We start from the raw sequence: 20206 nt of genomic DNA on the forward strand, positions 1-20206 counted from the left end.
TGTGTATAAAAGCTGGTTACTCTTTAATTCAAAGTTCGTTATTGACTACAGTTCGACCACAGAAGAAGTTGATCTCGGTTATTAAGATTCGTAACGACGTGAGTTTCAGTACTGAATTCGTGAGGCGTAGTCAAGAGTCTTACTTCTGGTTGTCACGATGAAGATTTTCGTTGCATTTTTATTCGTTCACCTGATTGCTGGTAAGCCAACTTGTGAAACTATACGGCAAGACAAGTAGACTTAAACTTGACCGAATTTAGCCGCAACTTCGACGTATAACTGTGCGATATAGTTTTGAGCATCTCAGAATCAAGTGACTGACGCTTCTAGCATCTAATCTGTTGAATACTATTCAAGTTCAAGTTGACAACACTTCGTGATTTGTCACTAGCTCGTAAAATAAGCCGTTCCAATATTTGGTTGTTGTTTCACCTTCAGCTGTGATTCACTTTCATTTCGTAGACCATGTTTTGCTTTCGTTCCTATACGCTTCCACTCTGTTACAGGAATCCTATGTTCCGAGGCTACTAAACCGAAAAATACACGAAATCCAGAGATGCTTGCAGAATTTTACATCGACATGCTGAGAGCCCTTCGTTTATACCATTTGAATAATTATGATGAGGCCGTCAAGCAAGCCGTAATCGACAAGTGCAAGAAGAATGGTGGACCAAAGGCATTCGACGATGCCAAGGAAAGCCTGCTGAGCCTGCAAAATTCGATAGATTCCTTGGTCAACGACACTATAAATCAGGTTCTGCTTGTCGGCGTAGAATCATGGAACGGGCAGGAACAGATACCGAGACTTTGTGACACGTATATGACTGTGTTAAACTCGACGAAGCTAGCTCTAAATTCAGTCAGACCTTGTCTGGACGAAGCGGAACACGCGACTGCCAACATCATGTACAACATGAGATTTGCAGCTGCGGATTCCGTCTGCGGGAACAACGGAAGTAACCTTATTTGTAAGTTTATTTACTACACATATAGATGCATGGATCTTTTTTGTGGATATTGAAATGCCCTCACAAACATATGCACGTAGTTGTAAAACTAAACTGCTCGCTTTAGAGTGTACTAATCTAGCAATAAACCGACTCTACTTTCGTCTTGGAAACCGAAAAATGTAAAAATGTACACGAAAAATATCACTTCTTGGTTGGTTCCGAACCTACGGCTCCGTGAAATTCGTTCCCGTTAATGCGGAATAAATCTTGAAGATACGCCACCGAAGGTTTAGATATGAAAATTGAAAAGGCGAAAGACGATTATGCAAATCCACCAGTCTTCAACGTTTTGAAAATTGTTTAACCTCTTGTAAATTCACATAACGTTGTCTTTTTTTATCCAAGCATTTTACACGGCTCGTGGATTTGAGTGTTTCGTTCACCATTATCCCAGAAACTGTTCGGTACAAATGCCGCCCCGCAATAATTCCATCGTCCTCACTGACGGCGCACGGATTGCTGGTGCTCCATGGTCTTATGAACCATCCTACCCAAGCCTGAACGAATGCAAGTAAGTGAAAGATCAGAAAATTGTTGCCGTTATATTATACTCCAGCAGCATATGCTGCAGTGAAAGTTTTGCTCAAAATTGACTGATCATTATCATAAATCGACCAACAGGAGTATTCGGACGGCCAAAATCTGCACGCTCGAAAAATTGAGTGGATGCGAACAACCGGAACCTGCCAGTGTGACGACTTCTGTATATGAAGCTATCGAAAAAGCAACAGGCTGTGAAAACATACTCAATGCCGAAGCATCCTCTGCGGCCTGAGGATAAGATGACTGCAAAGGCTGTAGGAGGAAGGTGGGACCTTCCCCATTCCGCAAGATTTTCAATGTAGATTTAGTGCAGTATGCAGAACACGTGAAGTGATATTTTGATCGATGGGCTTGGAATCTTGTGGAATACTTTATTAATACATATATAAATATATATATAGGATAGGACCTCAACGGATAATGTATGATAAATATCAATTATTTTCTGACGATCGATATTCGCCATGAATCTTACCCTGAAACATCCCTCGATCATTTTGAGACGAAGAGTAGGCTGCGCGTTACGACCAAGAAAGCAGGAATAACCCAGATGAGAAGCAGTGAGTTAAAACCGACGTGACGTGTCTCTTCGACGGAATTTCGTCATTTGAATTCCTTGGTATAGTTTATGACGTAAGGTTCACATCTCTTATTGAAAAACGATCCGTTAATTGAGAGGCCATAAAACGGATGGGGCTGGCTCTGAATTCTAGAGATAATTTTCCATTTCACGTTGAGTCGAATGTCAATTAAAATCAGCATGATACAGTGAATAGGTATTAAACATAAGAAAATTTCACAAGCAGCGAACAATTTATCATGAAAATCGAGGAAAAATTATCTATAAGAAAATCGGTGAAAGCCTCAACGTCGACTACAGTTTGCATGAAATGCACCAGATGCGAATCGCCTGACGTGAATATCTTGCGCTTTTCGAAGCTGAAAAGAATTCTCCGCACGTCCAGTCGCAGATTCACCTTCGGAATCTGAGCCGGCTGAACGGCCCAACTTCTAGTTCTTAACCCTGGTAAGACTATTCACGCAGACTTGATATTGATACCCGTCTTTTGCCGCCTTTTTTGTATTCCTTGGCAAATATCGAAAACTCGCAAATCACGAAAAGGTCGATTTTTTACACCCTCGATGAAGCCTCGGGTCAATATTATATACTATACATAGGTATATTCGCTGTCTTGCAGACCGATGCGTGATATAGGAAGAGAGAAAAAACAAAAAGAAACCGTGTAGAACATAGTAGGTACAGACAAGTATGCGTACATCGCGTGCGAATTGGAGTGCAGCCGGAGAAATGAATCGTGTGAAACAAACGACCAAACGAGACACATTTCTTAAAAGCATGTGTATTCGTGTATGGTAAAAGTTTCGATATAAATATTTGAAGTCTTCCCAAAGAGTAGCATTAAATTCTGATGACCGAATCTTGGTAGTGAGAATACAATTCGAGACGTAGAGAATGAAACATTTCATTTTATACATTTGAATATGGTCCCCACATGAAAGCAAGTATTTCGAATTCAGTCCAAAAAACTAGACACAAGATATGATAAGTGAAAAGATATGAATACGAAAATACAAGACTCTTCTGACAGAGTATATTTTCAAAACCACAATCTAGGAGGCGATTGTGAGTCCCTCATTCCGGATCGAGGGGTCGGTAGAGAAATTCCAGCGGTAACTTGAGAGAAAGAAGGTGGAAAATACTCGGCGGCCGAGCGAGTATCTTCAAGGGGGAGAAAGAGAGAGAGACATGGGAGGATATACCGGAAGCCGACAAATAACTCGGACTGTCCTCTGCTCTGCAGATCGGTCGGCAAATCCGGTTTCGAGGCGAAATCAAGTGCTCGTAACGCACCCGCTGTTGTGCGAATTCCGCCGTGAGTCGCGTCAGCCAGAGAATCCGACCGAATGAACCCGCGACAAGACTCGCGCGTCGATATGTCGCGGTCAGATTTGTGAAACAGTTTTTTGCCGTTGTTCCCCTTCCTTTCTCACCGATAAACCCGTTATTAGCTAAAAACCATCCCGACACGAATCTGATGGCCAAAGTTTGCAAAGTTTAATAACGAATTAGCGGTGGGGAAAGAATTTAATTCTCTCTTCGCTGCGTTAGTACACGGAATAAAACTGCAGCGTTATACGAAATTTGACACGATTTTTCAATAACTTACATTTTTATTCGAGCTATGCATTTCTGAGGCCAGCAACGAGTTTTGCGTAGGTACGAAGCTTATTCAATCGTCGACTGACTCGTTCGTGAATCGGTTATCGCTTCGGATAAATTTGTTAAATTAATTTGAACCAACTTAAACCGGGTTTGATTGACCACATAAAAATTTAATTGAATAATCGATTCGGTAAACGTGAGTCGCATCGATGATGATATAGAGTTTATACGGATTATATTGCCGATTGGAACATGGATAATTACAATCAGGGGATTAAAAATGAAGCAACGTGGATTTGAGTGCTTTTGATAAATACTAAATCGCAAGGAGAACGAGAGCAGTCCGCTCTCAACTGCACGAAAGAAAAAAAATTTAAACAAAAAAAGAAAATTGCCAACAAACAGCGGTTATACGATTAAAATATACAGAATTGATGTATCGCTACTTGGAACTCTCGAAAAGTAGTCAACGGTACCTACATAAATTCCTGAATAACTTAACGAAGGTTTGTTGTGGGGACTCGGTCTCATAAAACGAGGCCCATCCGTATGGTCGAGATTTTTTTATACACCCTCACTTACTGTTTTATTTTCTTCCCTCGACGGTATCGTAAAACGAAATAATGTCAAGTGGAAAAGGAAGAAGGAGTAAGAGACGATCGCAGAACTGCCGTCACGGCTCAATCTCCCCGTAAACTGGAATAAATGGATCAAGGGTGGCTGGTGAAGTAATCTCTGGATGAATGGGGATCGGGAGCTGCCGAGTACCGGCAATTATAAATTCAATTTTTGCTTTACGTTTTTTGTTCTGTGTTTTTTTAATCCGTCAAAACGAAGCGGCATTATGTGTTTTTTGAAACGGAGCGAATTTCCCGCGTTATACTACATAAGCCATTCCACGTGCCGGTAATTGACCCGACGAAAACTCCGATCCACTCAAAACTGATTTAAATTTTGTGAACTACTTTTTTTTAATTGATAAGAGTCAGTGGGGAATTTTTTGTAAATTTTTATTCAAAAAAGTTTAGACGCTAGCAGCTCGTATATATTTCGAAAAGTATCTATACATTATGCGAAAAAAATTTGTGGACAAAAAAGTTTCAGTTTCAACCGAATCGTGCAAGTGTAACGTTATGCAGAAGAAATATAAGAAACTAAGATCTCGAATGAAATTGTATCACCTTTAGACGGTCTATGAATTTTTTTGCTTGTTATATAAATTCAAAAATGGACACAAAACCGATACTTTTTTCTTAGAGTTATAATTGACTGAAGCCTGGGCTGCATTGTCGATTTTCACGTGTATTTTATTCGAAGAAAAATTTGCTGAAAATCGTACTCGCCTTTCCAGACTCACAATAACATTTCACAGAGTTTGATACGATTTTGTGAGAGCCAAGGTTTTGGCCGAATAGATTAGACGCGGAATGCCCTATATGCATTAATCCGATTTCGCTTGGCTGAAAATTCTCAAGAAACGCGGAGAAACAGTTTCATATCGATTTCGCTTCACCCGGAGTTTGTCTGCCGAGTGGATATTGCAGGTATGTACGTAAGATTACGGTGGGATGGGTGAATTAAAAGACTCGTGGCAAGCTACTCGAGAATCTTTCACGGCTATCCGAGCAACTCTAACCACTCCTGATAATTAGCCAAAACAAGAGGCACTTAGAGCGTGGAAATCTCAGAGGAACTCTTCGACCACAGACAATCCTCGATTGCTGGTGCACCGGAAGTTGGAGTGAAACTCTGTGTCGAAACACATTTCCGTAAAAAACAAAGTGAACGTGGAGTGAAATCAGACAAATTAACAAGATTTTTCAACCATTTGAATGCGAGTTGAAATAAGAGATGACAAAGAAGCTCATATTTATCATAAACTGTTAGCATTTCTTCCATGCATCTCTGGGAAGATCATCTAGTAACTACGAAACTTACCATAATTTCATAAATACTCAATGTGCGACTAGAACGCAATCGGAATGATTAAAAGTATTGATTTTCAATTTAACATTAACAATTGCAAATGTATTCTTCTCCATACATGTATCTTGGTATACAGAGTGAATTCTTAAACCACTGATAAAACATAATAATGCGCATGCGCTACAATCCGAAAGCGAGTGTTTGCCAGGGTGACCAACCGTCAGAAATCTAACCTCAAAAATTTTGACAATCGTCAGTGTTGAGCACAACTGCTGCACGTCACCGACGAGTGTAAAAATTTTTGAGGTTAGATTTGTGACGGTTGGTCACCCTGGCAAACACTCGCTTTCGGATTTTAGCGCATGCGCATTATTACATTTTATCAGACGTCGGACAATGCAGTGGTTAGAAATTCACTCTCTTATTTTTCCCCATTATAAGGAAGATAAAAAAAAATTCGGTGGTAAGTTATATATTATTTTAGCGAAATTGAGATACGTCACATTTCCGCACGTCATGTCGTAGAGCAAACTTCATTCTTCTTTTTTGCTGAGTGGGTACCAACGTACGAATCATAATATATATATATTCGATCTTTCCACTCATCGTCAGGTAAATGTCCAAAGACATTCGCGTGCAGTCTGCGGTAGCATTGAGTGAAAAACGTCTCCTCTCCTCGTGTTTTTTCATCCCTCTATTTTTCTCTCTTCATTTCTCTTATTTTCTCGTTCGCTTCGGGCGTGCAACCAGGGCAAAGTAATGGAGATCATCCCAGGCTGAGAATCCGAGCCTCCAGAAGTATCGCGTGCTTCGTGCAAGCTGTTGGTGTTTCCTCTTCTTCCTCTGCTCACACGAGCAGAGTGCTTCGGCCATTCAACGACTGTGCCGCACTTTTGATAGATTTATCTTTCGTCGTTAAACCCGGCGCAGCGGCATTGGGCTACTTGAAAAATGATGATTGGTTCGTATCATCCGGGTAAAACTTTCTGTGGTTATCCATATTTAATGCTCACTATATGTATAATCGAAGAACGAGTCTCGCGATTGAAATCACAAGATATAACGATCAAAGATTAATGCAAAATTTTGTCGTTCCTTTTTGTTACCCGGTGGATTTTAACTGTTATTATTATACAGATGTGCAAAAAAATTGTTTTTTTTTCAGCTGCATCGGATGTGTTTGGTAAATATTGTGTTTTCGAGTTTGCAAATTTTTACAAAATACAAGGTGTTTGCGTGAAAAAAAGCATAATGAAAAATACCACCATTTTATTACAATGAACTAAATAATATTTCTCATAAAATTAAACAAAGAATTTCTTTATGAAATTTATATAACATTCCGTGTTCGTTCTTTTCATCCCATGAAACCTTTTCTTCTTCTTTTTGATACACCTTCGAACACGCTTCCACTCTCCATTTTCTGCTTCACTGTTTGTATTTGTTCTTGAGTCTCACTCTACTACATATTAAATGGAAGTGAGAAATGACTTCTGCGTAGAATTTTTAGAATCAAAAATAGCATATCAGATTTCGAATTAAACGTGAGTTCAACTCTAAATGAAACTACAAACACGAGTTCAAGAACAAATCTGACGTGATGGAACTTTTTGAGTATTTCTACGGTTTCGGTAAGTAAAAAGTTGTTATGTATATATATATAAAAAAAAGACAGTATAAAACACCCGTGCAGTTTTTTGGTTGCAGACTTGTGTTATTATATCCATCAGCTGGATAAGTGCGTCAAGAAATTAAACCGAATGAATTGCTTTCGGTTCAATTACGAAGAACACCTTCATGAAAAAGGTTGCCTTCTAAAAGGTTACAACGCAAGGGTGGTGATGGATCTTCTGCAATTCAGTGTAATCCGTGCTATTTAAATACCGAATTTGGCCATAAATCGGCCCCCTTAGTAATGAACGGGACGTAAAGTCCACTCGGAAAAATAGCCTTGAAAAAAACTTGGGTGATTCAAAAGCCGAGGTTCGAGAACTGAAATTTCAGTTGATAGACTTTGTGAAAGATTGAAAAATGGGACACGAAAAGGTGACTCGAAATAAAAAATTGGGTTTTCGACGATTGTTACTAACAAATAAATGAATTTTTTTTCAAACCATCCTGTCATACATTAGAAAATACTATAATCAAAGATCTGTCGAAATATCAAGTCGAGCAGACTAATATATTTTCAGATATGATCCATGTCGTTCGATCACAACACAGCCGAATACATTTTTCTACTAACAATAAATCTGTTGTTAATGAACATTTTCGATTTAAAAAAAAAAAAAAAAAAAAAAAAATCCACAAAACCTTGTGCTAACTGTGTGGAAAAATTGTTAACAATCTACTTGTTTCTTGGACGAAATCTTTATTAAGCTGCCTTAAATCTCAATTTTTCACAGGGCCTCATAAATACCAAACGGACTTCGAGCCTCGCGGCCTCTTTGATCCCCGATTCAAGGGGCGAGTTTCTGGACGGCTGACTGACCGACGGTTTCGAGCTAATATTTCCATTGGCGTGGTCGACCGTTGAAGACAAACAGAGAGAAAGAGAGAAAGAAAAACAGAAAGAGAGGGCTAGGGCATTTATCACTGGGATGGAAGGCTCGTCTAGTCTTATACTTTTGTTCCCTGACGTGAGAACAATGCCGGAAAGTCGAAGAAGCCTGCCGAGACGCAAGCTTTGTTCTTCAGGAAGAGCTTACGGCTCGGATTCCCGAGCTTTGCGTGCAGGAAAGCCGAAACGTGTCGTGACGTAGCCGAGTAGAATAGAATTATATGGGTTTATATAGCAGCTTTCCAATGGAACGGAACTAAGGAACTGCGGAACGGTTTCAACTCGGCTCAATTAGTCGGCTCGGCAGAGTCGCGAAGAATTAAATTTTATTAAACTCTGAGAACAACTCCGGTTCCCGATGGTTACAAGAGAAAAGTTCCGAAAGTCACTAATTAGGCTCTAGTTCCGGGGATTTGAATTATTTCTCATAACGCACAGCTTTGTTTCTTTTCATTTCATTTCTTTACTTCAGTTTTATCCTTACTTCTTTCATTACATAACAGCTCAGCACGGTATTTAGGCTGCCGATCAAATTAAGTTTTTCCGGTTACTCTTGTCTCTCTGTTTCTCTCTCTCACACTCTCACTCTGTCTTCCTAACTTTATTACCAGCCGTCTCTAATTCTTCTTTACTTTTCTCGTTAAAAATTAATACCAATGAAAGTTCGGATTTGTTAAAAAAAATATTGACAGGCTCGCACCACGTTTCGGATTATTCGTGAAAGCTGAATTACGTGAAAAATTGGCACTGCCACGCATGTGAATTTTCTTTCGTTCGAAGTGCATTGGCTGTCAAACATTTGGTTTTTGTCAAAATGTAAATTCTGATTTTTCATACTCTATTTCATTTTTTTTTTTTTTTTATCTGCGACGAAAACGGTCAAGACGAAAAGATCCTAGTAAATTTTGCTAATTACTTTCTGAACACCTGTAATCTCTCATTATACAATTCGGTATAAGAGTTAAGAAAAACAGTTGTTGATTGACAAGCTATAAAAAATTGAACCCATTTATAAAATGAGAAGATGAAAAAACTGTCGAGTTTACTAATCTTCGAAGCGAAACAACTATAACAGAATGTCACAGCGTTTGAACAGGCTTAGAAATAACTTTATTCAAGTCTTACAATACGAAGTAGAGCAAAGCAATTACGACTAAAATAATGATGGGTACATAAAGACGTACCTGAGGTAAAAGTATACTGCCTATACAGCTTAGATCAATATGGTGATAATCGAACATTCAGTCAGCCTTTTGCGCAGTTTCATAATCAGCGTGAATACAGTCGCGTTTCTCGAGAAAACCTTCATCTAACGTTGTCTGACAGTAGCTGGCACTTAAGAAAAAATTGCACCTTATCAACATGTTAATTAACGATTTCATTAGAACATTGAAACACAGCTACTCTTTACATGTAATCTTGTGTTCATTTTCTTGATAAGTTTTCGAATGTTATTAAAGTCGCGAAAACTTCATAGTATTCGTTTAATTCGAGGTACGAAAATGTTGAAATTTGCATAAAACTGTTGCAATCTCATAGATATACAAGATGAAAAACATTTCACACCAAGTTCGTGGAGAATGAGATATATTTTTTTTCCTTACTACAATATATGTTAATATCTACGGCTTTCACCCTTTCGGGAAACATGCCGTAAATACTTTCTAGCTCTCACCACGGTGCAGCGGTGTGATGATCTCAATTTCGAGAGCGAAGCGAAAGAAAACGACAGCAAAGGTCGGACAAAGAAATAAATTCTAATGAAGCTGATTCCACTGTGACGGTAATGCACGCTTTTCCCCTGAATAGCCGGAGTCTAGACAACGCGAGCTTAGGCGAGACAGAAGGTATAAAGCCAAGGTGGAGAGAAGGACTAGGAGGAGGAGGAGGAGGAGGAAAGATTCGAAGTTTATAGAACAGAGTTCTCGTGGTAAAGTTTTCCGCCCGATAGATCTGCGGCTGTCCTTTTGACCTAGGATTAAGTTATACATTTGACGTTTATTGCTCTAGCGCAATTTCTCCCGATATTTCTCTCGGAGTGCGGGAAAGTTTTACCCCCGTTTCCGTAACGATTGTGATCGATTGTGGCATAAGTGCTGGATAGGAACTATTGAGCTATACGTCAGAGGCGGAAAGTTGGCTCCGCAGCTGGCCGACCACGACCGCTGGACTGTAAGACTTATCCAGAAACCAGTCCACGCCTCCAAAGTTCTTGGACAAACTACGAGGTCGTCAATATCGGTGAACATTTTCGTGAACGTAGGGCGCATACCACGTGACTCATATTTCATTCGTTGGAAGTCCGTTTTATGCAATCCTCGGCGAGGTTCTCGTTTTCCAAGACTCCAGGATGATCAAAACCAGGAATGAGCCTCCTCCTCAACTCCGTGTCTGATTCCAACGGGGTTCACCCAGCTGGCATCAGGAATTCCTCGCCGCTCCACAGGAATGTGGCAAAATACCCGTCCAACCCTCGGGGTGATTTCCTCGGCTCACCCAGCGCTCTGACATCGTGGTGACGGGGTTTGGCATCCTACCGAGCAAACACGCTCTTCGATTTTCCAAGCGCCGAGTCTTCGTGTCAGGATCAAAAGGAACAATTTGGAAGAAAAAGCCAAAGCACTTGAAATGGTTCTTCTACCGTGACTGTTTCTCAAGCAAGAAAAAACACTGGGTTGGAAATATTCTTGGACTAAAAGAGAAAAGCACCCAGCGTGGTCTCTACTTGTTAAAAAGAAAGCAGCAAAGACCAGAAGAACGTTCCACAATCTCGTGAAAATATTGTCTGCACGGCGTGTAACTAAGGCTCTAAAAACTTTGCACATGACTTGAAGCACCTGCGTTATATCTTGGAAAAATTAATTACACTTTCGTGACGACTGTTCTCACCGTTTATACTCTAATCAGTAAGCGTATCTGCCAAGCACTTTGCATGCATCCTCTCAAGTGGAAGCGGAGAAAAGGGCCTGCCGATTTTCGCGGGATTAGCATGTCAGGTCTATCAATTGGAATCCTGAGTGGCAGGAACCCTCAATCCTATCATGCCGAATATCCATTACTCCGTCTGATTGGATATTGGCCAGAAATAACGTGTGAGATATTCATGCACCAAGATAACTACGATGTGTCACATTATCAGGTGAATGAATGTCCCAGGACTTAACGACGCATGCAAACGTCCGCTGTCTCAGAGCGAAAAAGACATTTCATGGAGGTGATTGAATTTAGACAACAGGCGGACGGATGATCGAGCGCATTTTGTGAGAGCTGGGAAGTTGATCTGATAAGAGATTACGCGAAGGATGGATGCAATTTCTTCTCACCCCGTATTCCATTAAGCTTCTCATTCGATTTTCTGTTGGCGATCCTCTATTCCCTATTTACCTTCATATCATTCCCACATGTCCACACGTTTCGTATGGACTTTGGGTCACAGGTGGCGTCAAGGGAATTTTTTGCCGTTTCAAGATGCCGGTGTAATCCCCTTCGTTGTAGCCTCCTCTCTCCGTCGCTCTTTTTTTCTCGTTTTACCAACAACAAGATAGATTGGAGGTAGGATTTCGATTGTGATAAGTGGCCTTTATCGGATTATGGATTTCCTCTGCTGTTTATTGATTTAGGGTTTTAGTTGACGGAATTATTACCCATGGCACACAATAGTCCCGCTGGAAGCGCCGATGCTTCAATTAGAACCAATCGATCGAAGAATGTTTCGAAACTGTTGGGCACTCGGCTCACTGAAGCTTGCTTGCCAAGTGCATTCACCTTAATATTGATAGTTCAGAAGGAGCCATTGTTAGTAATGCTGTATCCAAAGAGTCAGACTCGAAAACATAGCATCGTAAATGATCATTAGAAGTTCTCAAGAGGCAGCCAGACAGTTCAGTCCTCTCTTCACATTGCGATTTATTCAATACCAAGAAGAGGTTAGACAGTAAGAGCTTCGGTAACACGATGACAATTATACCTACGATGATTTACAGAAGGGTGGAAACAGCTTAGAGCACGTGTAATACCAGGATCAAGAGTGGATTCGGTTGGCACCACATCAGCTGTGTTAAGCTCAGGATCTGTGCCGGAAAAGGCATCCAGTTTCAACCTGTCCGTCTTCAGCATTAATTCGGCCGTACGGGATTGAGGGTGAAGCCACCTGGCCTTCGTCAAAACGCGTGTAACTGCGTCTTCGACCGAAATCTTATCGCCTGGATTACTGCAGACAATCTTGACCTCTATAACCAAGGCTACGTGAGAAGCAGAAGGAGTAACCGACCGATAATCGGTTCCGCGGAGCAGATTTATTGTTTTGGTCCAGTGACCAACTGCATTTCTCGCATCTGTTCGAGAGTCCATTGTGTTCAGGACCGCTTCAAGGGTATTCGGATATCCGCTCAGCGCAGCGGCCATGTGTGATGTAATGGCCAGTCCCGATCGAGATAACCAACCGCAGTCTGCTTACGGGAGTATAATCGATCTGCGAGAGGGCAGGCGCTTCCCGTATACTTCCCATATGGTGGAACTGAAACCTAGTGGTTTCAGGAGTTTGGAATGTGCTTTATCTTCGAAATGCGCCAGGTCCTTCATTGTGCGATCATGAAACGTCGTTCATTCTTCTCTAAAGTTTGGAATTGGGTTCGGTTCGAGCTTTGTCAAACTCTAACTTTGAACTACTTCATCGAACCTCGACGTTTTCTTTCGGGGTCGATACATTGGAAGTCCAAGTCCTGACTACCAAGACATTTTGATCCAGCGTTTATTTAAGCGACGCACGATCAGTTGATAAATTGGCGCCAATGCATTCGCTCAGGTAAGGGTAAAGTGGTGTGTAAATAATAAATCTTCTTCACGCTACAAGAGTAGTAGATAAGTAATGCGAGTTTACAGTTCAAATATTCAGCGGTCAGCCGCATGATGCGGTGAGCTGCAAAAACGTGATTATCTTGATGGAGGAGGTGTCCAGACGGTGGGCCGAAGAAGGGACGTTTCATCAATTTATCGTGCTTCCCCTCTTTTACTCGAGAAGAGTAATAACTTTGGAAATTTCGGTGTAATCGAGAGGTGTTTGTCGATAACTCGATAGGATCGACATGAGATTCCGATTTCTCTTTGTGGTCGATGTTTGCATCGACACGAAGGTTATACTTCCGGTGCCAGAGAGAATCAATCACGTCTTCTCACTTTCAGAAATTAGTGGGATTTCATCGTCTGCACATCGAAGAGAACACATGGAGCAAAGTAGAATCACGGTCAACAGCGATATTCACTCAACTCATTTCTTCCGGTAACATCGTTCTGACCCATCTCTAAGCTGTGATAAATTACAGTCGCAATTTGAATTCACTTGGAGCAATAGAATGTTCCTCAGTCAGCTCAGTTGAGTAAAGAGCGCAAACTTCGGCCGACTCTAGTTAATGCAGGAATGTCAAACGCAGAGATAAGCCTCTCCGTTTAGAACGTGCTGGAGAAGACACTCACTGTCAGTGCTAAAGAGCCGGCCGAAATTTCACGGTTGATGAACGCAGGTGAGAATGTCACTTTACTAAACGCTCCAGAGAGATCCATTAAATTCTGTCTGGGCTTTAAACTCGGTGAAACTTTACTGACGCTGGTGACCACTCAAATTACAGAGGACGAGTATGGGCTTGCTTGTTATGTACAAGGTAAGGGTCACGGGAGTCTCGCTACCTTACGTCCGAGCGTTTTCATCTCCCCAAACGATCCGTAGCAATCCGATCCTATCGTTGCGTCTGATCAAGCTCCACGAATAAGAAATGAAGGTAATCTTGGCCATTTTGGTAGTCCAGGGTCAATTAAGTCGGTTGGTATCCGACCCTTTTTTACATCTCTTAAGCTGAAATAACCACTTCAGCAAAATCAAAACTAACCTATGTTGAGAGATTTAGTGCTCTTTAGTTGCTAATTTGGTCTTCAAATTTTGAATTTGTCGGTTCAGTAAATTCCCCGGAATCGATGGCGATGTCAAGTTTAAAAAAAGTTGGCAAAGCCAGGCCAACGGATGATTGTTTATGAAAAATAAAATGATGAGTATCTGTCGCTACTCACTCATTTCGAACCAAAATAATCCACTCTTGGTCCAAACACCATCCCCGAGTTGTCAGCGTACAAGTAATCCGCTTAAAATATAATAAAATGGATAGCACGTTTTCCTTTCAATGGATGAATCAATAAATTTGATCTATACAACGTATCTCCGATTTTGCTGCTAAATCACTGAAACTCACCTCCATGCCCGCAAAGTCATAAAGAACTGACAGAACGCGCGTTTTCGAGGTTTTCGAGGGTAATGAGTGAGAACCTTGTTGAACTACCTGCGAGAACTTGACAAAATGATAAGCTACCAAGACAATCTCATGCAGTGCTTGTTCGATTAAAATTGATTAGAATAAAGTTATCATTTGACAAAATGGCAAGAATTTCACACTTGAGTTAGGAATTTGTTAATTTACCGAACGGTTCCTTTTCTCAGGTTCACACATGAGTATGTCAATTTGCACGGATTGGTTGACTTTCAAGGATTGTAGGGGGGGGGGGGGGGGGATTGGGTTCTTCGGGTATCTTCGGAGCATGGCTGAAGAAAATATTTACGAGTTTCGTTGTTTACGATGCTCCCGATACCCTGGTAGAAAAAGTTTGGGTACAAGAAACGTGGGTTTTGAACTTTGGAAATAAGTTCGCAACAGATTTCGAGCGTACTTAACAAGACTGGGGAACGAGGGTGGCTTATTAGCTCAAAGCCGGGGCGAATCCCGAGTAAATATGTCGGCGCGCATCCGTTCGAGATACACACCTGGCCTCATTCGCATGTGATCCTCTTCGGGAATCGCGCTGGCTGTGTTCATTACCCGAGATACGAATCACACCCCGCAAAGTTTGCCATTAGCGTTACCAAGAATGGGCGGAAACGGCACGCTGCGCGATGTGGCGAAGGTAACGCCTCTGGCATTCGGCCAAATATTGCGAGGTCCTTCCTCTCCCTCTCTCTCCCTCTCTCTCTCTCTCTCTCTCTCTATCTATCTTCCTCCATCTGGCTGATGCGAGCTATCGGACGTTTTTGCACGTTTGAGCGCTCTTGTACGGTGGTGGCGCAAAGAGAACCCTCCGTTAGTCTTACAAACGATGAAAAATTCGAGCTTGGATGGCAAATGCCCCAATTTTAAACGTGTCTGCGGTTCCTTCTCGAGGAAAAGAGCCATTTTCATAACCTGTTTTTCTACTCCCAAATATTCCACACGTGGCTTTTTCTCACGCAAGAACTCCGGCACTTATCTTGCCTCCGTTTGCATGGAATGCATTTTTCATAGAAATTAAAACCATCGTACGAAGTGTGGATCCAACTCCCAAATGATCAAGATATAGATCGACCGTTGTAGGGAATATAGAAGTATAGAGAATTTTATACGTCAGAATATTCGACATTCCGAATGGTTCGAACTTCAGACTAGTCAAAACTTGGTTCAAAAGATTAGCATTTGTTTGATACAATTTTTCCAGGTAAATTCATCAAATGCTGCAGGTAGATACCCGATTTTTCGTTACAATTAATTCGAGTGATTCAGGATTATTCAAAAGTTTGATTACTTTGGACTATTCACATTTTTGACCATCACCCGAAAAACGTTCAAGTAAGCCTTCGCTTTGATCAAGTGTTCAGTATCCTCAAACCCGTGATGTAACATTAAGTTTCTTTCATAAGAAACTCGAGTTTGGGGTGGAAGCTCGCGAACAATGTAATAAGAGGATAAGTGCTCGCCAGTGAAAATTTTTAGCAACGAAATCCAGGTAATCCCAAGCTTCTCATACAACGTTTAAGGAGCTCGAAACGACGGTGACGGGCAGAGTTCTTGAACCTGGTATATCCCCGGTTTAACCTAGGAATAATGACTGAGGACTATAAGGTAGGGTAATAACTTCCCCAGAGAATAGTTGTCACTTGTCACTCATCACCAGCAGCTGATGGTCCCGAGCCCCATTACGGGGGGGCAGGTAGTACATAAGTCAAGGTTCCATTCGTGACGGGCTATGGCGGGTCGTTAGTCAAGAGAAATGAATTAGGGATGGAGAATATTGAGATTGAGGAAAAGGGGTTTCGCCAAAGTACGTACCTTGCTTTCAAGGTTGATCATGTACATCTCGACCACACGGTGGACTATAGCCTGCGATGCGACTGTTTCCCTATCTCTTACTTGCAGCCAACAGGCGTAGGTATAATATCACGGTAAACTCTTCTCCGCGTAAGCTAGTAAACTTTTTGAAGCTACTACCATTCTGGGTTTCATGTCTAGGAACGACGTCGACCAAAACTTTGTACCTTATTAAGATTGATACCGTCGTTCTAGCTAAGACACCCCTTCTTCTGATGACGTATTCAAGCTTTACTTTACCTCATTTACTGGTGTGCATACCGTGTACTTTAGGGTGGTCCTTAAAAAAGTCATGTTTGAATTTCAACTGGTTCGTCCCTAAATCGGCTCCATATAGTTCAAAAATAATTCCCTAATTTTTTCAGATTCTTATCTCAACTCTAACCGCACATCAAATCTACCTAACGGATTTTAATGAAGTTTGATACGGGAGGGTTTTTTTGGGTCACTGATTACGAATCTGAACTCAAAACTTAAAGATTCAAACTGGCGGATCCAAAACCACAGAAGTCACTTGACACAGCCACCATTTTGAATTTTCAAATTTTGAATTCAGACTCGCAATCATCGACCCAAGAAACCCGCCTGTACAAAATTTCAACCAAATCCGTTCGATAGACTCGATGTGCCCCTGAAAGGGTTGAATGGAATCCACCCTCTCTTGTATACGAGTTAGAGTTGAGATAAAAATGTGAAAATATTACGGAATTATTTTCAAACAATGCGGAGTCGATTAGTGGGGCTCGCGGGTAAAAATTCAAAACCAACCATCTTAAGGACCATCCTAAGTAGCGCTCACCGCATGTACCGGTCTCGCGACAAGTGAATAAACAAGTGACCAACAATTGGATAACAATTGAAAAAGATAAAACGAATCCTTGGATTACCTGAACGCGACTCATGGGCGGCGAGACGACCAGGAAAATCCTCATGGTGGCCTTGAGGAAGTCATCCTGGTTCCGGTTACCGGTGCAGGTATCCCGCAGGGTAGCTTCGGCAAGGCTGGTGCTGCTCTGGGTCGTCTTTCGCCTGACCTTCCGGCGGATGCTGCCGACTAGCCGTCTCCAATCTTGACCGCCTCCCCCTGGCAGCTGGACTCCCGAGGCGCACGATGCCGCATTCTGGCCCGGAGTCGTTGACTGCGAACCGCCCTTCGAGGACGAGGAAGGGGTGGAGGAGGGACTCAGCTCGCGACTGGCACGGCGGCTGACGGACCCCCGGCCTCCGGCTGGGCCTCCTCTTGCCGACACCGTGCTGCCGCCGGCCCCTTCCTCTTCCCCTTCCCCCTCCCGCCGCTTCCGGTTATTCTCTGCCCTGTCACTCTCCTCTTCCTCTTCCTCTTCCTCCTCCTCCTCCTGTTCCCGTTCCTCTACCTACTCTTCCGCCTCTCGACTACTTTGTTATTACTCTCCACGCACTTAAGCCGGTTAGAAAACAACCAACGCGCACCAGCACCCGATGTCCTTTTCAAACGGTTTAGAATCCTTCTTCAATTCCGGCAACACTGTCCTCGGGGATTTTTATTATTCTTTCACTCTTTCACTCTTTCTTCGCTTTCTTCTTCTCTTAGATTTAATTAAGGATGTTTTGATCCCGCTGTTGTATACCATAAGTCAGATGCTGTATACCGGCGACATTGACAAATTTTGTACAACAATTCGTTGTCTCGAATTAATGTAATATCTATACGAAAGTTCGTTCCAACGAAAATTCAATGGACAACTTTTTATGTATAGCGGAGACGATTGTTGACCACTAAAATTTTTTTCACCCGTCAAATCACGAATTCACTAATATATATATTACATATACTTCGATATTGTTTTGAAGGGAAGTTTGTTTTGTCTTACCGTGATTTATATACGACTGTGAAACTTCAAGCGAGGTCGGACAATGAAGACGAATTTCGAAAGTTTGGTCGAGCACGATCATAGTAATCATTTGTTGTATGAATTTAAGTGGATTTATAGTTATAGCATGTTCTTGTCTCACCATGAAAACATCCTTGAAAGTCCTTATTTTTTTTTTTTTTTTTTACTCTCCACTTTGCTTACATCTAAGTAGACGTACACACTGCCAACTTTTCAACCCTTACTGCGGTCTAATGTTTGTCTATTATTATACCTATCTCCTTCACCGTGTTCGAACTACTTGTTATAACGCTCTTCGAAACTTCTCCGCATCGCTAATGGTCCGATAATTATGATTTAGTTGTCCGTAGAGCATCGTAAGTATACCGTTAATATATAACTGAGGTAAATAAGTTCGGGAAATGATGAGAAATTGTCAAAATTACTGCTGACAAATTTTTTAGCAATAATCACTCTCGATTCTACAACGATAATGATGATAATTTCGGTTTCGTGACTCTCCGAAAATGAAAATAATTCTGTTTTTGAGATTAAATAGCGGATGGCACAGTTCTTTCATCTTATGGATCGTATTCTCCCAACTTACCTCTATCTTCCCGAATATTATTATATAAATAGTGTTTACGTGATATAATTACACGTTTGAAAACTTATTTCAATCAAATTCCTCTTCAAGGCGCATTGCAGTTGCTTTGTATTATTAGAATACCGATATATTACAATTAATTACACGTATACAAAGTCCATAAAATTCCTTCACATCAGCCCCTGAAGCGGACTTCATGTAGATATACAAGAACGAAGCTCGACTTTTCCACGGCGTTTCGTCGCTCTCGGGGACCAGCTGACGGCAAAAATGACGACGAGGCGAAAACGTTTTGTTACATACATCTCGAGGGTGGAAAAAGGGACGTGAATGGACGGAGGTTTCGGGCTGTCGTTGACTTCCCCGCAGCGGTTCAGTGCCGTGGCCGTTTCTCCTTTCTCTCGCGTCCCTTTTTTCATTCTTCGAAGCGACGCAACGGTAACGGGGAAAGCTACGTGAAATATTTTTCCGCTCTTCTTCGTTTCCGCAAGAATGAAAAAAAAAAACGTGCCAAGCCCTCCGAAAAAAGCGGATGAAAGCAGAGAAAATCCACAAATCGAAAAAATGAAATAAAGATAATCAACAAATATTATCTTACACAAATCTGACAAAGCTTCGGAATATCTGCAGACCAGAGTCGTTATTAATTGAAAGGACATCGTTGATCTGCTGGCATTTATTTCCAACTTCTCCCAGTTGAATCCTCTGCCTATGCAGCCGACGAGTTCGCGACGATAAATATCGCTGAGCTTGATGGCCGGACGTCTAATTAAGATTCGATCAACGAGGAGTAGAGGATATATATTCTGTAACCGACGCGGAGCTACGAGAAGGGATTAATCGACGTTCCAATTCATTGACAGTTTCACTTCTTGGCCAAGTTTTTCACTCCGAAATTAATTGAGACATCAGAATGCTATTTATTAGCGAGAATCCAACGCATGTGGAGGGAAAATCTTTCAATTTACCCAAAAAATAGAACGTTTTCAGTTTAATATGGGAACGGTTAATTTGAAATGGACATTGCGTTTTTATCTGTTTGATGTACAAGTATCGTACAATATTTATGAAAATTATTTTGATCTTGAAGTTAAAGAAGTAAGATCGGATTTCGATCGACGAGAAAACTTTTCCCGTTACCTGTTTCGATTCTCGAATTAAGAGTTTCGCGGAAAACAGATTTTACATTCCGACGTTATAAGTTTCTACAACAATTGTTACACGAAAAAGTAACAATTATACAAAGTGAGCGAGGGATCAGTTTCGTTCATAAAATTTCTCCTGACCGTTTACCCCAAATTCAGTTTTATCGTGTATTTCATAATCGACGATTTCCAAAAACAAGGGTGGATTTCAACGATGTGTA

The 20206-nt window shown here is 41.4% G+C and overlaps 2 protein-coding genes across 9 annotated transcripts in view; one reads left to right on the forward strand and one right to left on the reverse strand.

The window, feature by feature from the left end:
* LOC124217630 (pleckstrin homology domain-containing family G member 5) overlaps positions 1–20206 on the reverse strand; it is a 168235-nt gene that overhangs the window by 90058 nt on the left and 57971 nt on the right. The gene's annotated exons all lie outside the window — the stretch shown is intronic.
* LOC124217632 (27 kDa hemolymph glycoprotein-like) lies at positions 33–2009 on the forward strand. Its single transcript, XM_046623519.1, has 4 exons — positions 33–200; positions 507–968; positions 1356–1521; positions 1632–2009. The coding sequence occupies exons 1-4, from the start codon at positions 158–160 to the stop codon at positions 1783–1785; spliced, it is 825 nt and encodes a 274-aa protein (XP_046479475.1). The 5' UTR covers positions 33–157; the 3' UTR covers positions 1786–2009.

The sequence above is a fragment of the Neodiprion pinetum genome, chromosome 4, assembly GCF_021155775.2.
Source record: "Neodiprion pinetum isolate iyNeoPine1 chromosome 4, iyNeoPine1.2, whole genome shotgun sequence".
In the NCBI taxonomy this organism is placed as follows: Eukaryota; Metazoa; Arthropoda; class Insecta; order Hymenoptera; family Diprionidae; genus Neodiprion; species Neodiprion pinetum.